Consider the following 18838-nt stretch of genomic DNA (forward strand, 5'->3'; position numbering starts at 1 on the left):
CCTGCCCAACTCCAGCATGATGCCACTTAAAAAAAGAAAAGAAAAAAAAGCACCCTGCACTCAGCAGCTGTAGCAGCAGCAATTGAGGCCTCTGGGGGCTCATGGCAGAGCCCCCCTGCACAGTAGGAGGGCAGTGGAGATCGCCCCCCACCAGCTGGCACCCATGCAGCACCTGTTGGCAGCAGGGTGCCACGCACTGTCCTGTAGCTGAGGCAGCTCCAGCAGTCACCCAGAGCCTGGCAGTGCTCAGCCCAAGCAGCCCCAGCTCCCAGACAGTGTGTGGACCCCCATGGTGCCCTGCTGAGCCATGCTGCACTCTTGCAATGCAACAGCTTCCGCATGGGTGCCAGGTGAGGGGTGGCATCTCCACTGGTCCCTGCTGCATGGGGGGGCTCTGCCATGAGCCCCCAGAAGCCCCAATTACTGCTCCTCCAGCTGGGGGCTTTTTCTTTTTTTTTAAGTGCTGGGAATCTGGGACCAGGCAAGGCAGCCATGGGAGGGGGCTGGAGGAGTGGGTAGGGGATGGGGCCCTGCTCACTGCTGCCACACCCCTACCGCTGACACTACTGCTGCCACCTGTTTGATTGAGAGGAGATTCAGCCCAATTTGGCAGCCAAATCTCCAAATCCAAAATGGCCGAATGAAATCAGGACAGTGATTTGAATCACTGAATTGAATTACTGTCCCTCTGAATCGGCCAAATCCGAAGCTGAATTGAATACTTGCTGCTTCTCACAGGCCTCCTTACAAGTACCATTTTTTGGAAGTAAAGTTACACCGATTGCTACATAGCTGTTCTGCATAGAAGCATGTTAGTCTAACTTGAGGAAGCAATTAAAAATAATTTCCTTTTTCATTTGCAGCAGAAATACCGTATTTACGTGAGTACAAAATGAGGTTTTCCTCCCCAATTGGCATGTGGAAAAGCCCCTTGTATTATAATTGCATACAACAAAATCTCACAAAATACATTTGTCTATCATTAAACTGCTGCCAAAAACAGCACGTGATCAGAAATGAAAACCAACTACGAAGCTGAGTAAATGAAGCCAACACTAAGCATGGTTCAAACTGAGCAAAAGTACTGATGGGAACCTACCGCAAGAACAGGCTAGTGCAACCTGTGGCGGGCCAGTAGGGGGTGCTCCTGCACTGAGCCACTCAACTCACCGTGCCTGACCACCTTCCAGGCTTTGAGTGCCTTCCTGGGGGCTCCTCATGTCTGGCTGACCCCCTTCCTGGAGCGCACCCACAAGCCTGGGGGTAGCACAGCCACCACCTAGAGTCTGGACTGATCCTGGACTTGTGCCCTCTGGGAAACACAGACATAGTAGTCCTTGAGGGTGCTTGACTCACTGCAAGAACTTGGGGTGCTTCCCTCAGTCTGAAGCACAAATAGTGGTCTCCCTTAGTCAGCTGAACCAAGGGAACTCCAAGGCATAGTCTTGACCCTCTTTCAATCAGTTTCCCATGCTAGGTAAAAAGGAGAAATGTATTGGTTACAAGGAGTAGGTCTGGAATAGAGTACAAGGTAGAGCCATATCAGAGAAATACCTTAGAACAAACAGTGGCATGGTAGCCTTTGATCACACATCTGTGTTACTGCAAGCTATATATCTAGTTGGATCTCAAGTAGCTTACTCACAAGAGTCATCCAGAGGCAAACAGTTCATTGACCATGAGTTTCAAGAGAGAGTTTCAGATGGCCCATCTTCTCTGTGATCATGGCCACTGCCTCTCCTCCTGGGCAGTTCTTAATTTGTATAGACCTTATGACCTCATTTACCCAATCCAGTGAAGGCCAGCAAATTTGAAATGCATCACTGGTTGACAGGTAGACTGGCAGGGTCTCTAGCCCCCTCCCAACATTGCTTAGAATAATAGGGAGTTTAAGCCCCCCACCCAAGTAGGTGGGGGGCTTAAACTCCCTATTTAAACTCCCTACCCAGTCATGTATGCAGAGGGAGCAGGGTTTTCTTCTGCCTCTGGAAGGTATCCAGCTCAGGTTACAACTCAGGGTTACCTGAAGTTGATGGGGCTAGAGGTGTCTTCCCTCTGCAGTGACCATGATAACCAAATTGTCAGCTGAAGTCAGACCAGGTTGCCCTGCATCTTATGTGCATATACATTTTTGGAACATCCCAGGACTTGTGACAAGAACATCTAGTTCCAGTCATGACTAGGGGCTTATTAGCACATGGATCCTTTGTGGGATGATTCAAAGCAGACCTCCAGTAATTAGATTCTATACCTGGAAAATTATAACAAATTTATAAATATTCCATATATAAAATTTAATTTAGGGGGGTTGTCTTATAATCAGGGTCATCTTCTATTTGAAAAAATATAGTAATACGTGAAATCCTCGCCTCACTCATCTTAATATGAGTTTTGCCATTCACTTCACTGGAGACAGGATTTCACCCCATATTCCTATTTTATCAACTGAAATCATATTTCCTATTCCTAAGTATTGCTATCTCTTGATGGTTCTACATTCATATATTTATTCAGGAAACATCCTTAGTGATTTGTATTAGTTTGTAAGTCAATCTAATATACTTTTTAAAATCTCAGATGTGTCTTTGGTCCACAGACTTTGTCTTAAAGAACTTGCAGTCTAAAAAGACAAGTGAGAAACCTAGAATATGGGAGAGAGTTAGAACACAAATATTGTGAATGGTTCCACACACTGGCATCAGCGTACCTGCACAAATACTCTGCATTCTTTCATTCTGCATTCTTTATATCATTAATAATGGTTTTAGTGAATCTATGCCTGAATTTACAGTTTTACTGAGTGCAAATGAGCCTCAGTTGGCTAAAATTTGTCTCCAACACTCTCTATATTAATTAATATCAGACTCTATATTGCTGTATAAAGTACCGGCCTGGGTTAGCTTGTTCCTGAAACAGTGATTCATTATTCAATATGAAAAAAGATCAAGCATTTGGAAGTTCTCTCTAAGTTTACAGACAAAAATTATGTAGGTTGGCAAAACAGTTCTCACTTTACGCATAAATCACAGATCAAAAGCTACTTACATAAAATATATACATCTGTTTTTTTTCAGATTTAGAAAGAAAGAAAAAGTTTTAATTTTGTTTTTAACAATTGCTATTACTTTAGTTTCTGGACAGTAATCATTTGAGCTCTTATCTAGAACAAAATTATGGTGATGTCATTGTTCAGAAATTTTCTCAGAGCACTTTGTGGAAAAAAGTAGACAAAATATATTAATAGGTGATTTGTTGCATGACCTTGTGCAGTACCCCCCCAAGAATTAGTCACTGTATTTTCCTTTTTTCCTCTAGGACTCAGATTTCCCTGTAGATACTCAAGTGAACCCAAACCTTGCTCGGGTCAAAGAATGTACACGACTATTGAAATCTGGATTATACACGCTGAGCAACACTTTAAGAGTGCATGATCTAGCAGTGAGCTGGTAGGAACCATTAATAATTTATTCCATTTAATACTGTACTTTTGTATAAGTATAGAATTTTGTTTGAACAGGTCATAGTTAGGGATTTTCTTCTAGAAAATGTTCACACTATTATTTATGCCAAAATGCTGTTCCTACTCAAGCATCCTAAAACAAATTGTGCAAGATACTCAATGGGTAGGCAAAGCAAGTGGACTGTACCAAATTGTTGACTAGGAGACATAAACTCTTATTTATAAGATGTATACATTTTCACTGAGGTTCCTATGCAATTTGTTTACTGTACAAATCTAATTCATATTTCTTTGATGTAAATCTAGAATATGTCTATTGAATCCAATGGTTTCCTCCACATACACTGTTTTACTAGTGGTTAACAGAGATCAGAATATGTCCTGTAAGGAAAAAAAAATACTACCACCAATTAATTTTATATTTCTCAGTGCCCTTTGCACCTCTAATGTCCATTCTGTAGTAGTGTTTTCAGAATCAAATGAAAAGTAGACATTCTGAGAAACATTCTTAATATATGTACATTACAAATAGTTGAAAGTATGACGTAAGTATCTATATGTTAATTGAGTTTGCCTTACACAGACCTTTCACTTTTATGATAGCTCCATATAAATATTTTAGGAACATACATCTGGCTTTCATGGAAATAAAGACAACAGGTCTAGCTTGCCAAGAAGGAGTAACTCAATCCTGCCTGAGGCCACTCTTGAGCTGTTTACATTGCCTAGTGGCAGGTCTTGGGTGTTCTCCATCTACAAGTTTATTTCTTCACTTGTGAACCCATGATTGGAAGGAACATTATAGACATGGCTTTGTTTCTTTTCTTGAGGAATATATTCTCAAAATATTCCTTGATTTTTGTCTTGGCACTTTGTCATGCTACAAAAAGAGCGCTATGAGGGTATGCACACATTCAGAGTCCCCTGGCTAGAGTTCTATGAAGTCATTGTGAAGGCATTCCGCGGCACGCCCTCCAGCCAGGGGCTTTTGGGGACTGCTAATTTGCACCCCAACTCTGGGGGGGGGACTGTCAATGAGCCCAATCATTGACAGCCTGAGCTCTCTCCCTGCAGGGAGTGGAGGCCTGTTTGACTGTTGCTGCTCCCGGCAGGGAAGAGGACTGGGATTGGACCAGAAGAAGCAGCCGTCAAAGATGGCACTCCTGGTAGGGGAGTGGGATGAGAAGAGCTGCTTTTCTTTTACCACAGGATCTGCATTTAACAGTTGCTGCTGCTGTCCATTGCTCCAGAATGTAGCCTTCGGCTGTTTCTAGTGCCTCTGTCATAGGGGTAACCATCTCTGTGGCTTCGCTGGTGGAAACAGCAGATGAGGCTCTGCGGCAGTTCTTTGGAAAAAGGAAGGGATGTAGCACTGTAAGATGCTGGGGGTGCAAGAGACCCCCTGTAGTGTCACATTGCAACTGTCCATACCTTAAATGTTGCAGTGCAAAATGTAGCATTACAGAAAACAGGAACTTTTTTGTGATGGATCTTTCATTTTCTCTACTCTAAGTCATCTTTTTGAGGCTGCTAAGGATGCAAACACTGTTCTGTAACAGGCATTCCAGCTACAATACAGTGGTCTGGATGGACTCTAAATACCACAACTCAGTTTTAACTGCCGTAGTATAGGATTGTACGGGATGCATTGAGGGTTAGGGTGGAGGAGTGGCTAAAAAGTCCTTGATTTAAAAAAATGGCTTCCATTTAGCAGATTTGTTTTAGTATTACATGCTAATGAAAATGTTATTTAAAGATGACTGTAACACAAGTTCTACTAGACTGATTTATAAATGTTTTCTTTTTTTACGATTTAATTCATCTTATTTCCTTGGGTCAAAAATCAGAATTAGACTTTTAAATTTAGATTAGTTTAAGTGTGCAATGACTTGTAAGCTTTGACATTTAAGTGCCTGCTAGTTGGTGGATGAGAAAGAGTAAACATTAAAAAGTCATTTTTGAAAATAGGTTACAGCTAATAGCAAAGTCTGGAAATTCCTGATGAATTATCTATACATGTTTTTTGGTAAATGAGATTTTGAAAAATGCCAGGAGATTTCATTTGCTACTCATAGATCTTTCATACTTGTATACATTGTCCACACCACAATCAGAATGCAGGTGCCTTGTGTCTAAATTTTTGAGGCTAAGAACAGGTTGTCTTTTCTCACTTAATTGTATTCAGTCCATGTTAAATCCAATAAATTTAATACACAGGTAGATTGTTTTAATTGATATAACAGGTGTATTTTATGTCAATTGAGAGCTTTTTCAAAATAGTGTTAGAAATATTGGCAAAACATCCAGTTAGTTTATGGAAATGTGTTATATAAATAATATACAACCAATAGAGGTAAAATATTTTGGTAACAAAAGGGGTTGTTTTTATTTTGCTGTAATATTCCACTGTGTAAACTTATAAAACAATTTTACATTGATGAAAATGAATGTGAACTTACTTGGGTGAATACCAAAAAACTTGTGACAAACCATTATGGTACTCATCAAATTTTTGACCTGGTATGATGGATTTTGGTTGATCACATAAATGGTTACTTCCTGCTCTTTGGCTCAATGATCATATTTCATATGGCTGTTCAAAATGCATTAACATTTTGAATCTTTTTTTGTTGTGTGGCTGCCCATTACAAAGTATTTCAGGTCCAGATAGAAAAAATGCTTGAAAGGGCAAGCAACTGTGTTGCTGCTTTGTACACCCCGTACTACAGGATTACTTATATCCCTTGTCCAGAAGAGTACTGCCAAGATTTTAGGAGGACGATATGCCTGCCTCATGATATCCAATAACACTTGTAGGGACAGTGGTCTATACACTACAGATATATTGTAGGACAGGAGGTTAATCATTATTTCACGTGGAAAGATAACCATAGGTAGGAGAGACACCAATTGTTTGAAAAATAGAGAATTGTACAGTCTTGGTTGGTTTTCAGTAGATTCTGGTAGGTTGAACAATAATCCGAATTAAACCTTTACGGTTACACTGTCACTTGATTTATTTATATAGGATACCTAGACAGCAGAGAGGCAGGCTTACTGTATGGCTTACTCTTTCATTTGAACTAATTATGGTAAGTCTAATTAATGGCTTGCTTTCATATATGACAGCATTGTAACATGTAAAAGTTTCCTTCATAAGTAACGTTTGAATGTTAACATCTGCATTAAGCTACTCTTTAAAAACACCTCCTGAAGTGTAATGTTTTAGGAGACTCTTCTACCAGAAGAAGATCTGAAAAGTGGAATGTGGTGGTGGCAGAGAGCCCCTCTGCATGCATCCGACAGCCAAGAAAGCAGGGTGTCAAAAGCAGGTGTGACAAGATCATTGTATGCCCCTGTTTCCACCCCTGCCTCTTTTGTGCATTTTTCAGGTATCCTAAAGTGGACCTAGTGGAGAAAAATTATAAATATAATAATCCAGGTGGCATCTTTCCTAAACAGTGCCTTTTGCATGTTACTGGAGGCATTTTTCTAGATCAGTATATCCCTTTTCTAGTTCTTTTAGTTTTAGGAGATACACTGAAATGCACTAAAAATCCAAAGTACTTTCTACAGTTAAGAAAAAGGATATCACAGTTTAAGGATATAATGCCATTTGAGAAAGCAGTTTACTGAAATAAAAATACATTGGATGATTTTATACTTATTTTGAAACACTTAAGAATTTGCTTGTAACATAACTGAAAGAACAAAGCAGGGAGAACACTTATTTAACTTAAGATAATACTGTAAATGTAAGCTTACATATAGAAATAGCGACTTAAAATGAGGGTGAGTACTCTGTCTTCAAACAGTATAGGTATTGCTTTGGTGAAGTCAATATTTTTATAAGAAAATTAGAAAATGTAAATATAGGAAATGGTGGATTGATGCAGTACCATGATGGTCCAAGAAATATGCAAGAGGCAAGGATTTCTTGTGGGTGATAGCTTTTGTTGGACCAATTACATGGTTAGGATAGACATAGACAAGGTTTCGGATACAATCAATTCTTTTTCAGATCCCTTATCTAAGTCTATCCTAACCATGCAGATTGTCTGATTAAAGATCACTTACAAAAATCCTTGCCTCCCTTAAATATAAGAAATGAATTTTAAATTATCACTATCAAAATTTTAAAAACTACAAGCTTTGGATTTAACACCAAACTCCTTATTCCCTTGTAAACCCCTTTACTTGTCTCTTGAATCATATGGTCTATACTCTTGCACTACTCGAAAAACTACAGGTCTTAGACACTTAAATTAACAAGAGTTCTTTCAAGGTAGTTGCTGTTTCCTCCAGTGTTTCTATCGAAAGGGACATCATATCAATGAAAATGGGAAAGGAAGTAATTGAAAACAAACATCACTTTGTTTAAATATTTGTTGTAAAGTGTCTTAGCCCATGATAATCTGACATTCATTTCCAAGAGAATGAAGGAAATTGTAGTTTGCAACTGTTCTTGTCTAAATTACTAGTATTGTAGCTATTGGTTTCTGAGATTTGCAGTGCTCCCAAAATCCAACAAATTATGAAATTCTGTAAGCCCCAACTTTCATAAATGGGTTCCTGATCTGTATTCTAGAAACCTAAATAAAAATGACATCATTCTCAAAAACTAAATTTATGTAAAAGTATGGTATGATATGATATTATTTAACAACTGTCTGTCTATATAACACTAGAAACGAAAATCAGGGTATATTTCTATTTGGTATAAGTATATTACTTTTGCAATATCATAAAGCCAATGTGGGCTTAACTGACTGTAGCAGGGGCTTGGGTAGAAGCCTCATTACTAGGATAGCCTCAGGGGCAGGAGACCATGGGGAGCATGCTACGCAGGTGAAGGGACTTTGCACACCTAGGGAAGATCTGGGTAATTAAACCTGCCACCGCCTACAAAAGCCCAGCTGTTAGGAACAGTACTTTGCTATTGGGCACCGGAGGTGGAGACCACAGATGAGGAGAGAGAGGAAGAGGAGGAGGCACAAGACCCCAAAAGGAGTCAGGGACCAGTGACGAGAATAGCTGCGATCCACCGGTAAGGAGTGGGGGTACCTACCCAAAGCCCGTAGATGGCACGGGCAACTAAGGGAGGATCCAGGGGATCCTGCAGAGCGGAGTGGGAAGAGGAACACCGTGCAGAGGACCCTGGGGCAGTGCACAGAGGGGAGAGCCTTGCAGAGCCATTTGCCCCACCAGGCAGCCAGGGTGTGTGGCGGGCTCAGCCCCAGGCATGGAGGGATCACAGCAGAGATGCTTCTCTGCCAGAGAGCTGATTGAGACAGCTGAGACACACTCCCATCAATGAGGTAACTGGCAGTGAGAACACTGTACAAGCCGAAAGTGACTAAAACAGCTGAGAGATGCACCGACTTAGGTGTTAATTAGAACAGCCATACCACTCCCTCTGCTAGTGAGGCAATTAGCAGGGAGGAAACCACAATGTAACCCTTATACCAATAAAGATAGCACCAGGAAGTTAACCATCCGGGTGGTCTGTGGTGTGTTCTCACCCTCAGGGATAAACACTGATTTTTTCCTTTCAATCAAAGTCGTGGCAGGAGAGCTCTGAGGGGAACCGGGAAGGACATAGTCACCCTTTTACAGTGACGCAAGTAATATTTATTCAGTGGAACTCATGTTTGTGAATAATATTTCAGGAAAGTATGGGAGTCTTCTAGTAATCTAAACATCTCCCTCTGGTTAAGTACAGACAGTCAAAAAGCCCAAGGCTGAATTGATTCAATCTTTGCAGGTTAGTCTAAGCTGCATAGATAGAAACCATAAGTAAGTGAACAGACATTCACTTTTGCTTCCAGAAATGTGCTAGAGCTTGCTTCCCTGCTTCACTTAAGCAGACCGTTGGGCTAAGGCTAGCCTCCCCACTCTGCAAGGAGGGGTTTGTGGAAGTGGTGCAAAGCATCCTGGGATGCTGGGGGACTGTGAGTTAATTTGAATCTGAAGGGGATCTGGGACAGAAGTTCAATAAACCAGTTTAACCTAACCCAGTTAAGTCTGATACTACACTGTAGCAGGGCACCAGGGTGCCTGCTACTAGCAGTAGGAATAGGGCTGCTGAAGCTCCCTGAAGCAGCACAGATGTGGGTTGCTGGGGCAACCAGGCTGGTCCCATGACCAAAAGGGGCAGGGCCAGGCCCTTATAAACAGCTAGGCCAAAGCCTAGCTAGCAGTTCCCCCCCCGGCAGCCTCAGGAGCAGGAGCTCTGCGGGCAAGCTGAGCAACCCGGGTCGATGGTTGCGGCCTGACCACTCTGACCGGCTGCAATGATGCAGGGGTAAAGGGAACTCTGATGGAGGTAAGACAGGGCCAGCATAGAGCGGAGCTGGGTTTATGAGCTTGGGGGCTCATGATTGCGTTATGAGCCAGTAGGCTTCTTGTTTATGTTGCAGCTGCTTGGCTCATGGTTTTTGTTATGGTTAAACCAGAGGACTGGGTGAGGCTGTAGGGGTGTGAGGAGGCCTCACGGGAGCTCCCCAATAATCTGGGGGTTCCTGGTGCCCAGCAGGGCACAGCTAGTGGTGCCTGGTGGGCACAGCTGTTTGTGCCAGTGGTGCGTGTATCGAAGGGTCAGTGGACCCCACCCTGTGAGGCAAGACTAGAGAGAAGCCCTATCAGGGCAAAGGACCGAGACAGTGGTCCTGGGGGCCAGGCACGGCTGCGGCCACCTGAGCCCCAACTGGGGTAGGACCAGGAGAGAGTCCCGGAGGGCTCCACAGTGCTGGGGACTCTAGTGCCACAGTGGGCACGGTGAGTGAGTGCCGGAGAGGCACTCAGCATATAGGGGTTGAGACCCCAGCCCATGAGGGCGGTATTTTGCCCAGCGGGGCAAGCGACCCAGGAAAGGGTCAAGGGGCCAGGCATGGCTGCAGCCACCTGAGCCCCAAGCGGGCGAAACGCGCAGCATATGCCCCAGAGAGGGGCAATGGGCACGAGAAGCATGGCATAGACCCCAGAAGGGGCAACATGTGCAGGAAGCGCGGCAAAGGCCCTAGAGGGGGCGAGAAGCGCGGGAAGCACGGCAAAAGGCCCTAGAGGGGGCGAGATGCTCCAGAGAGGGTGAAGAGTGGGGGAAAACCACAAGACAGGCCCAGTGGGGCGAGGCCTGGGCACAGCAAGCCCCAGAGGTGCCAGTAGTGGGGTGCAGGTTGCAGCACCGGCACAGAGGCGCCGGTAATGGGGTGCAGGTTGTTTAACCAGCCCAGAGGCGCTGGTTAAGGGGTGACAGGTGCATGACCAACCCAGGGGCGCCAGTAAAAGGGGTGCCAGGGGGATCAGAGAGGGGCGCCAGGGCGTGACAAGCCCCAGGGGGCGCCAGGTGGGTAACAGGCCCAGGGGTGCCAGAGAGGGGCACCAGGGCAGGATGAGCCCAATGGGCGCCAGAGAAGATGCTGGAGGGCAAGGACAGAGCAACATCCAGGAACAGCTGCGAGGCTTGGGGCGTGCTAAAGGGGAGGTAGGAGGCACACATTGCCCATAAGGCTGAGGGGGTGTTGGAGCACCCCACTTGGAATGGAGGTAATACCAGCGGTGTGTCAAGATGGAATTACACAGCCTCCCTTACTGAATTTCATAAGATCAAAGACGTGGCGGCTGAAAAGAGGGTGCTGGATCACCTTAATTGACACGGCAGGGGGCGCTAGCGAGCCCCACCCTGTGAAATACACCCATCCAGGTATATCTTAAACCAGTTCAGTCATTTTGAAAGTAGTTTATGTGCACTGAACTTCTGTTGTGTTACAGATGTGAATCAGTTTATGATCACTTATACCAGTTTATGTGTAATTCTGTCCCTAGCCACTGGTTTCTCTCCTTCTATATCAAGTTCAAACTTCACCAGTGCCTTTGCAAGCCTCCCAATCATTCCAGCTGTATTACATACCATCTGAGATCCAGTTGCCTAATCCACTTTCCTCCTTGATCTATTTGTTTCCTTGGGCTGTTCTTTCATGTAACCTCAAATAATTGATGCAACTTATCCTGTATTGTGTTCACTTTTGCACTTAACATGCCAACCCAAAGGCCCATGGAATATGTCACCCAGTGCTGGTGACCTTGAATGAACAACATCTTGGAGGGCTGAATTTAATCCATACTTTTGAATCAGGAACTATTTGAGATAGATATTTGAAATTCCATGTACAATTAGGAATGGTATAAACCAAACAATAATAGCATGAGTATCCTATTTTTTTATTATTATTTGACATTATTGTGATATTTGGATGTAAAAGAATCAAGATCACTTTTTCTTTCTTTGCTTTTAAACTCAGGAGCTCTTGTCATGACAACATTGGAAAACTGGTATACTGCAATATTCATCCTCATGCTTTTTCATTCAAGAAGAGTTATCCTAGTATTATTTTTATCTGTGGTTTGGGTTGTTTTCTGTGAGCACACCATGCATTACAGTACCTCATTTAAAGCTAGTTGGTAAATTTGGGCTTGGGAATCAAGTGTCACTGTATTGCTTTTGAATTATACCTTTTACATAACCTTGTAAATATTACAGGAAGCAGTTTATGCTGTTGATTGGCAGTAACATTTATAAGATAGACTGCCCAATATCATGCAAAATATATATTTAAAATGTGTATTTACATTTTTTAAAGATATTATACATTATTCCTGTTTACTTGTAATTGCGTGGTCTTAAATGATTTCAGCCTCGCATGATATTTTATAATAGCTAAGAATAAGAAATCTAAATGGCTTTATGTGGGTAGTGTAGCAGTATGAATTTAGAGATGATAATAAAGCAAAGCAAATACAAAGGATTTAGTGAGATTATCTTGGCTTTCCTGATGGGCTCCATCGATGATATTTTTCTCTTTTAGGATTAACTCATCATTATATCTTATTATACTAGGCTTTCCCATTATTATCAGTGGTTTCCAGAGAAGATTTAAAAAACTTGTCTCCTTGGGAGCCAGGAAAGCTGACCTCCTGCAAAAAAAAAGGTCAGAGAGAACTGAATCACACCAGTAATTATTATAATCGTGCACAAAAAAATGCAAATGAAAGCTGCAGTCTTATCATGCGTGATGTAGAGGCACTGAGCCTGATTATAAATCATTGCATGATCGAGACCTCTGTACCCTATTCTCCCCTTCCACCTCCTGTGCAGGGGAGAGAGAATTGTCTGTATCAGGTGAGGGTTTTCTCTGGCAACGTGGCTGCTTTCTGTGGAAGAAGAAAGGGATTCTGGTCTCTTACCTGTTGAAAATTCTTACATCAACAGGAAGTGACAGCATCCCCAGTTCTATTAGTGCCCAACGTTAGAGGGGACTTGGAAACTGTTTCCTCTAGCTTGTGCTTTCTTCATCCATGAGTCTTTGGAGAAGAATCTGGAGGTTCTCTTGCACCGTTTCATGCAACTCCTTAAAAATATAATGTAAGAAAGGAGTTAGATGTTTTGTAGAATCTTATATTTTATATAATGTCATTCATATAACAAATTCAAGTTGCAAGTCTAAAACTGAAATTAGAAAGGTTAAGGGTTAATTAAGGTACTGAAGCACCTTTTTTTGAACCATATGATTTCTTTTCTTTTGTGTTATGCACTTTTGTTTTGACAGTATCATATTAATCATTATTTCATTTCATTTTGTTTTTGTATACATCAAGACAATTTTACTAGGTCATTTTGCTATCCTGTCTAATAGCTATACAATGCCACAAAAGGCATAAATGTGAAACTTCCAAATGAAAAGTGTTAAAAATGAAATTTGTTAAAAAGATTTGACTGAGGAGAAAAACTACAGAAAGAACCAAAGTGTATTCTTGCTTTCTTTCTTTGTCCATGAAGGAATCATTGCTTTGAATCATTCTGATGGTAAGTTGGTATTATTTTACCAATATGGTGTATTATCTAGTGCTTTACATTTGTATTCAAATCTAGTAATGTGTGATGACAAACCTTATTTACATGTTGTTTTTAATACTTTTAAGTGGAACCTACTGACTTCTTGAATGTTTAGTAAGTTTACACAGAATTTCCCTATTGCTTATGAGAAGACTGGAGAGAGTTTTACCATTCCTGTTGCTTTTCACTAACTGAAATAGTGAAAAAAAAGTTTCTGGGCATTTGGAATATTTCATTTTGTTTGAAGATGCATCATTTTTATTTTATTTTATTCATTTTAATTATGATCATAGTAAATGTATAGTCAAAATAGTTTCAAACTGGAAAATCAGAATTTTTGTTTCAAAATAATTGAAAGAAAAATATTTTTACAATTTTGAAACTTGACTCTTTCTTACAAAAAACCTCCATTGTGTTTCAAGAAATCAGCATTTTCTGAGGAAAAGAACAGTTTGTAAAATATTCCTGAGCAGTTCTATCTTGAGTGTCTTCCTTTGTTAGCTTCTAGGTAAAAATGTACATTTTATTGAATCCTGATATATCAGTGATGGCATCTTGTGGACAATGAGGAAAAGCCCAGATTTTTTAAATCCCTACTTAAAGAATTTTTTTGATCATGATGCCTAGAAAACCTTGGTAACAGCCAGGCTGCTGCCATCCTCAGGCCACTGCTGTTATGCGGCCTAATGTCTTATTTTTCTTTGTGTTCTTTTATCTGCATCCATCTGTTTTCTCTCATCTTACTCTTGGATCCTCAGTTCTTTGGGTGTCAGATTGTCTTTTTGTCTGGTATTGCACAGAACCTAGCACCTAGTACGGTGATTAGGACTTCTAATAAATAAAACGTAATAATTATGGGTATTACATTTTGGAATTTTTGAAACATTTTGACTGCCTTCGTTTCATTTCAAGGCTGTTTTGAAGCCCTTCCTTCATTTTGATTTTGCTGTTTTAAGCTCGAAATGAGTCGAAACAGTGTCAAAACAAAACAGCCAGTGAAACTTTGTGTAGCCCTAATTGTAGTTATTGGTAAAAGTATACAATAAAATTGCATATTCCAACTTAAACTCAATATTGAACATAATATATATGATGACACAAAAATAAGTACAACATAATACTATAAAATAATAGAATAAAAAATAAAAACAATGAATTTATTTGATTTTGGCCCTTTTTCTTTGTACAAGTAGTGGAAATATACCCATGCAGTATAAGATAAGTTATAAGTTGTTAGAGAGGAGCCAGGCAGTTTTTTTCTTCATTAGCCCTGTGCTTAAAGTTTTCCTCTAATAGAGAGATCCATTTCCCTCTTATTTCTTCAAAGATTGAACAAGTCCACAAATACTGATTTTTTTTTTAGGTCAACTATTTCATCCTTCCTGCAAAAGCATATCTTGTCCAAATACAAGATCCGGCACCACCTCTCCATGATAACTGCAGATCTCAACTGCAGAATCACAACCTCATAATGGCTTCTTGTTGTTTGTAGTTTTGTAGTTCAGAAAAATGAATTTCTAGTCCAAAAGAGTACTTGATTAATTTGAAGAAAGGGGAAATTTGAGAAAATCTCACTGCCTGCCTATCTGTCTATATGCTGGCATCTTTAATTCTTACATTTATTTCTTGTTTTAAATATAGGGGAAATATTGGGTCAGTAAACATATAAACATTGGGTCACATTTCCGAGGCCATTTTGTTTGGGAGCGTATAAATGATAGTTAACTATTCAAATAAGGGTTTATTTGGAAAAGAAGAGGCTTCTACAATTATTTTTATCTAATGATTTAGAGTTATTAATTGAACTAAAGTGCTCACATTAAGTAGCCCTGTTTCAGATTGCATGAGCCCCCAGATTGTAGAGTTTGTTAGAGCTAGAATCCATGTTAAAAAGTAATTAGATTTTTTTTCTATTTTGGAATGAATCGTGTAGTCAGCACTCCATCTGCTTCATACAACAGAGTCTTGGATTTAGCTATGTACCTTGGACTTAGCTGTGTTTATTTCCAAGCTATTTGAGACACAATATTGTTGAAAAGCATCTAATATCCTTTGGAGGCCAGTCCAAAATTGTGACATTAACCACACATCATCTGCATAAAGCGAGAGAAGGATAGATTCATTCAATATTGCGGGTGAATTGAATTGATTCCCTGTTAACAAATGTTTTAGATCATTCTGAAATGGATTAAAAAGTAGCAGAGCAAGCAGACATCCTTGTCATACTGCTGTCTTAGTTAGGAAACTAGTGGACAGTGCACCTCCAGTCCTATAATGGAGTTTAGATGCTGTACTTGAATGGTAAACAATGGTTAATTGTAGGAGAGTTTTTAAAATTTTATTGAATATAAATGAAGGAAAATTGTTAAGCAGGGGTATTTCAAAGAGTAGGTCTAATAAAAATGTAATCCTAAATAGTAAGGATATTTCTTGTTAAATATTTGTATCAGAATAGCAAATATGGCCTTTGGTTTTCCTACATGGAAATTACTCAGGGAACTAAAAACTATACAAATACTGATTTATTAGTTCCTCCTTTTTTTAGAGGAAGGGTATTTCCTTCTAGCCTCAATGGATGTAACAATGGTTTCTGAACCATGCCTTCCTTGTTATAGGGGCTAGGATATTTTGCTTGCATATTTTGGGTTTAATATCCTTTCAGTTCAGAGTGTAGTTCATATATACAATAAATGCCATCTGACTGAGACTGTAAAGTCTGCTTTGTATTCTTTCCAAGCATATCATATATAAAGTGCAATAGAATTTTGTTTGCTTCTATATACCAAGCTTAACATTACACTGATGATATGACCTTCAGCAGTCTACCTTTGAGGAGTCTTTATAAGGCTTGATACAAGTTTGAATCATATGACCATAGCTTTTGCCTTCCGAGACTTGCAAGAAACAATTTATTTGCCTAAAATGTAAAATCTGAATATAAAAATGTTTGGGGAAAAATTGAGCTGATTTAACACCTGTATATTAGGGTTGGGTGAAGCTTTGGGTGGTGATTCAGTTCAGAGGAGATTCGGCCTGATTTGGTGGCCAAATCTCCAAATCTGAATTGAATCAGGTGACCAATTTAAAGATCCAAATTGATTCAAAGCTCTCTGAATCTTCAGAAAACATTCAGAAAGCTTTGGTGATTCAGGCAGTCCCCGGTGGCTGCAGCAGAGAGCTGCAGCTGACTCCAAGCTGGTAAGTACTAGGGGCAGGGGAGGAAGGACAGGGGGTGAGGACAATGGGGGGACCCCTGCCAGCTCCCCCACTTCCCCAGCCCCTCCCCCATGGCTGCCCTGCCTGCCTCAGCTCCTGGTACTTTAAAAAAAGCCCAGTGCTCACCAGGTGCTGCTGGGCAGTGGGGAGGTGTGATCCCTGCTGCCCCACACTGCATGGGAGGCTCTGCCATGAGTCCCCCCGCTCTCCCAGCCCCCCCGCGGGTGCCCCACCCAGGCCAGCTCTGGCCCTTTAAGGAAAAAAAAGAAAATCCCTGGGACTCACCCCTCCCCATGTGGCAGGGGGCAACAGGGATCCCTCCCTGCTGGCAGGAGTGGTGAGTCCCAGGGGGTTTTCAGGTTCTTTTTTTGTTAAAGGGCCAGAGCTAGCCCATGGGGGGCACCCATGAGCGGGGGTTAGGGGGCATGGGCAGTGAGGGGCAGTGGGGGGCAGCAGGGATCTCCCCCTGCCTGGCAGCACCCAGGCAGCTGGGGCTTTTTGTTTCCAAGTGCCAGGAGCTGGGGCGGGAGGAGCAGCCATGGCTGGGCTGGGGTGGGGGATGGGCCTGGCCTGGCTGATTCGGTGATTCGGCTGCTGCCCCAAATCGAATCACTGTCTCCAGAATTGGCCAAATCCAAAGCGAATACAAACCGCTTCGCACACGCCTACTGTATATGAGTATATCCTCATGTTTATGTGGAAGAATGAATTTCTAGTCAGATAGCAATTGCTCCCTTTGAAGGTTTTCTCTTGGGAGAATGAATATCTGCAAACTTTCCCACAACTTAATTCCTTCTGGGGACTTAACTCCCTGCCAGCTTCTTACTCTGGAAGCTTCTTATTTACATAAGCCAAGTGGAGGAAGAGGGGCCATGAGCCCCCTGCCTGCTTCTCACTCTGGAGTCTCTGGAGTGAGAATTGGGTGGTGGATTTGCCCCACTGCTCCTTTTCCTTTCCTGTTCCAGTCTGGGAGAATAGGGAAGTATCTGTCACTATTCTTTGCCTTTTTCCCCAAGCAGGCACTGCCTGGCTTGGAGAATGGACTGGAGGCTTTGCTCACAACAGTTTTCCCAGATTGTTCAGGGAGGGGGGCAGCTGCTGCTGGTCCTTGCCTCTTCCTCAAAACGGGCAGTGCCTGCAGACTGGAAGCAGAGTAGATGAAGCTACTTCCTGCACATTCCTCAGACCCTGGTCTTTCCCTGCTGCCTCATTCCAGCCAAACGCTCTTGGGAATCACCAGGCGGGCATGGAGGGTGGGGGTAGCTGGAGGATAAACTTCTGTACTCTCTTTCTCTCTCAGAAAGATTTTTACCCTTGGAAGTTCTACTCATAGGATGAAGGCTAGGAGTTGGGGGACTCAAAAACTAAAGTTTCCCTCATGGAATTTCCTTCCAATGTTCATTTCTGAGGGAGGAACTTTGATAGGAAACAGAGGAGATAGAAATGGTAGCCTTTGTGGATCCTTTTAGAAATGTTTAACCTTACTGAATTCACATTGAGGCTTTAGGTTCTCTCTCTCTTTTGTTCATCAGTAGTATAGAAGTTTCTATGAATTTTGCTATCATCTGCTGATTGTTCCTTTCCCCTTTCTGCTATGAGCAGAGAACAGAAGGAAGAATAGCATTAGCAACATTTACTGTAGATGAATTTTTATTGTAAAATTTACGTGTATTTTGGAAATAGTGCCTGTTTTGGAAGAAGCGCTCAATGGCAAATACAGAGTACTCCCCGTCTCCACCTCTCATATCATAGCCAGTGCAACCCAGGCTTCTGAGCTGTGAAGCCCTACTACATGTTGACTGTATGGTAAGTATGTCTTTCACAACCTCCTGAGAAAGGGGAAGTGTTCTGCATTGCCATGGTCATTTCACTTGCAGGATTCAGGAACTTTCCTACCTTTATTTTGTTCTAATTTTTACTCATTTGCTTTTTGCTTATTTCTGTTTTTATCCTTGGTATGCTTCATGCAAGTAATTGCATACAGCTCTTAAAGAAAATTGTGGTGTATGTTTTGGATTAGTTTCCTTTTTGTTTCTCAGGTTGCTCTATTTAATAGTATAGACATTTCCACGCAATAGGCTTTCTGGTTTCTAATGGCTATGTACACACATTCAAAAAGCCTGGGGCAGAATCAATTTAAGTTATAGTTTTTTGTAAGCGGCATAGTGTAGACTGGTAGCAAACACAACATGTTTTTCCTTTGGTGGGGAGGGGAAAATAGTTTCATAGTTTCTAGGGTCGGAAGGGACCTGAGCAGATCATCTAGTCCG

General features: G+C 41.6%; 1 protein-coding gene across 2 annotated transcripts in view; it reads left to right on the forward strand.

Moving 5' to 3' along the window:
• Positions 1 to 18838, forward strand: part of SPAG16 (sperm associated antigen 16) — a 924455-nt gene that overhangs the window by 189072 nt on the left and 716545 nt on the right. For both annotated transcript variants that reach the window (XM_019554226.1, XM_019554228.1), the window contains exon 10: positions 3316 to 3446. In XM_019554226.1, the coding sequence (XP_019409771.1) occupies positions 3316 to 3446 (131 nt within the window). The remainder of the gene's footprint in view (positions 1 to 3315; positions 3447 to 18838) is intronic.

This window comes from Crocodylus porosus, unplaced genomic scaffold, assembly GCF_001723895.1.
Source record: "Crocodylus porosus isolate Cpor-Errol unplaced genomic scaffold, CroPor_comp1, whole genome shotgun sequence".
In the NCBI taxonomy this organism is placed as follows: Eukaryota; Metazoa; Chordata; order Crocodylia; family Crocodylidae; genus Crocodylus; species Crocodylus porosus.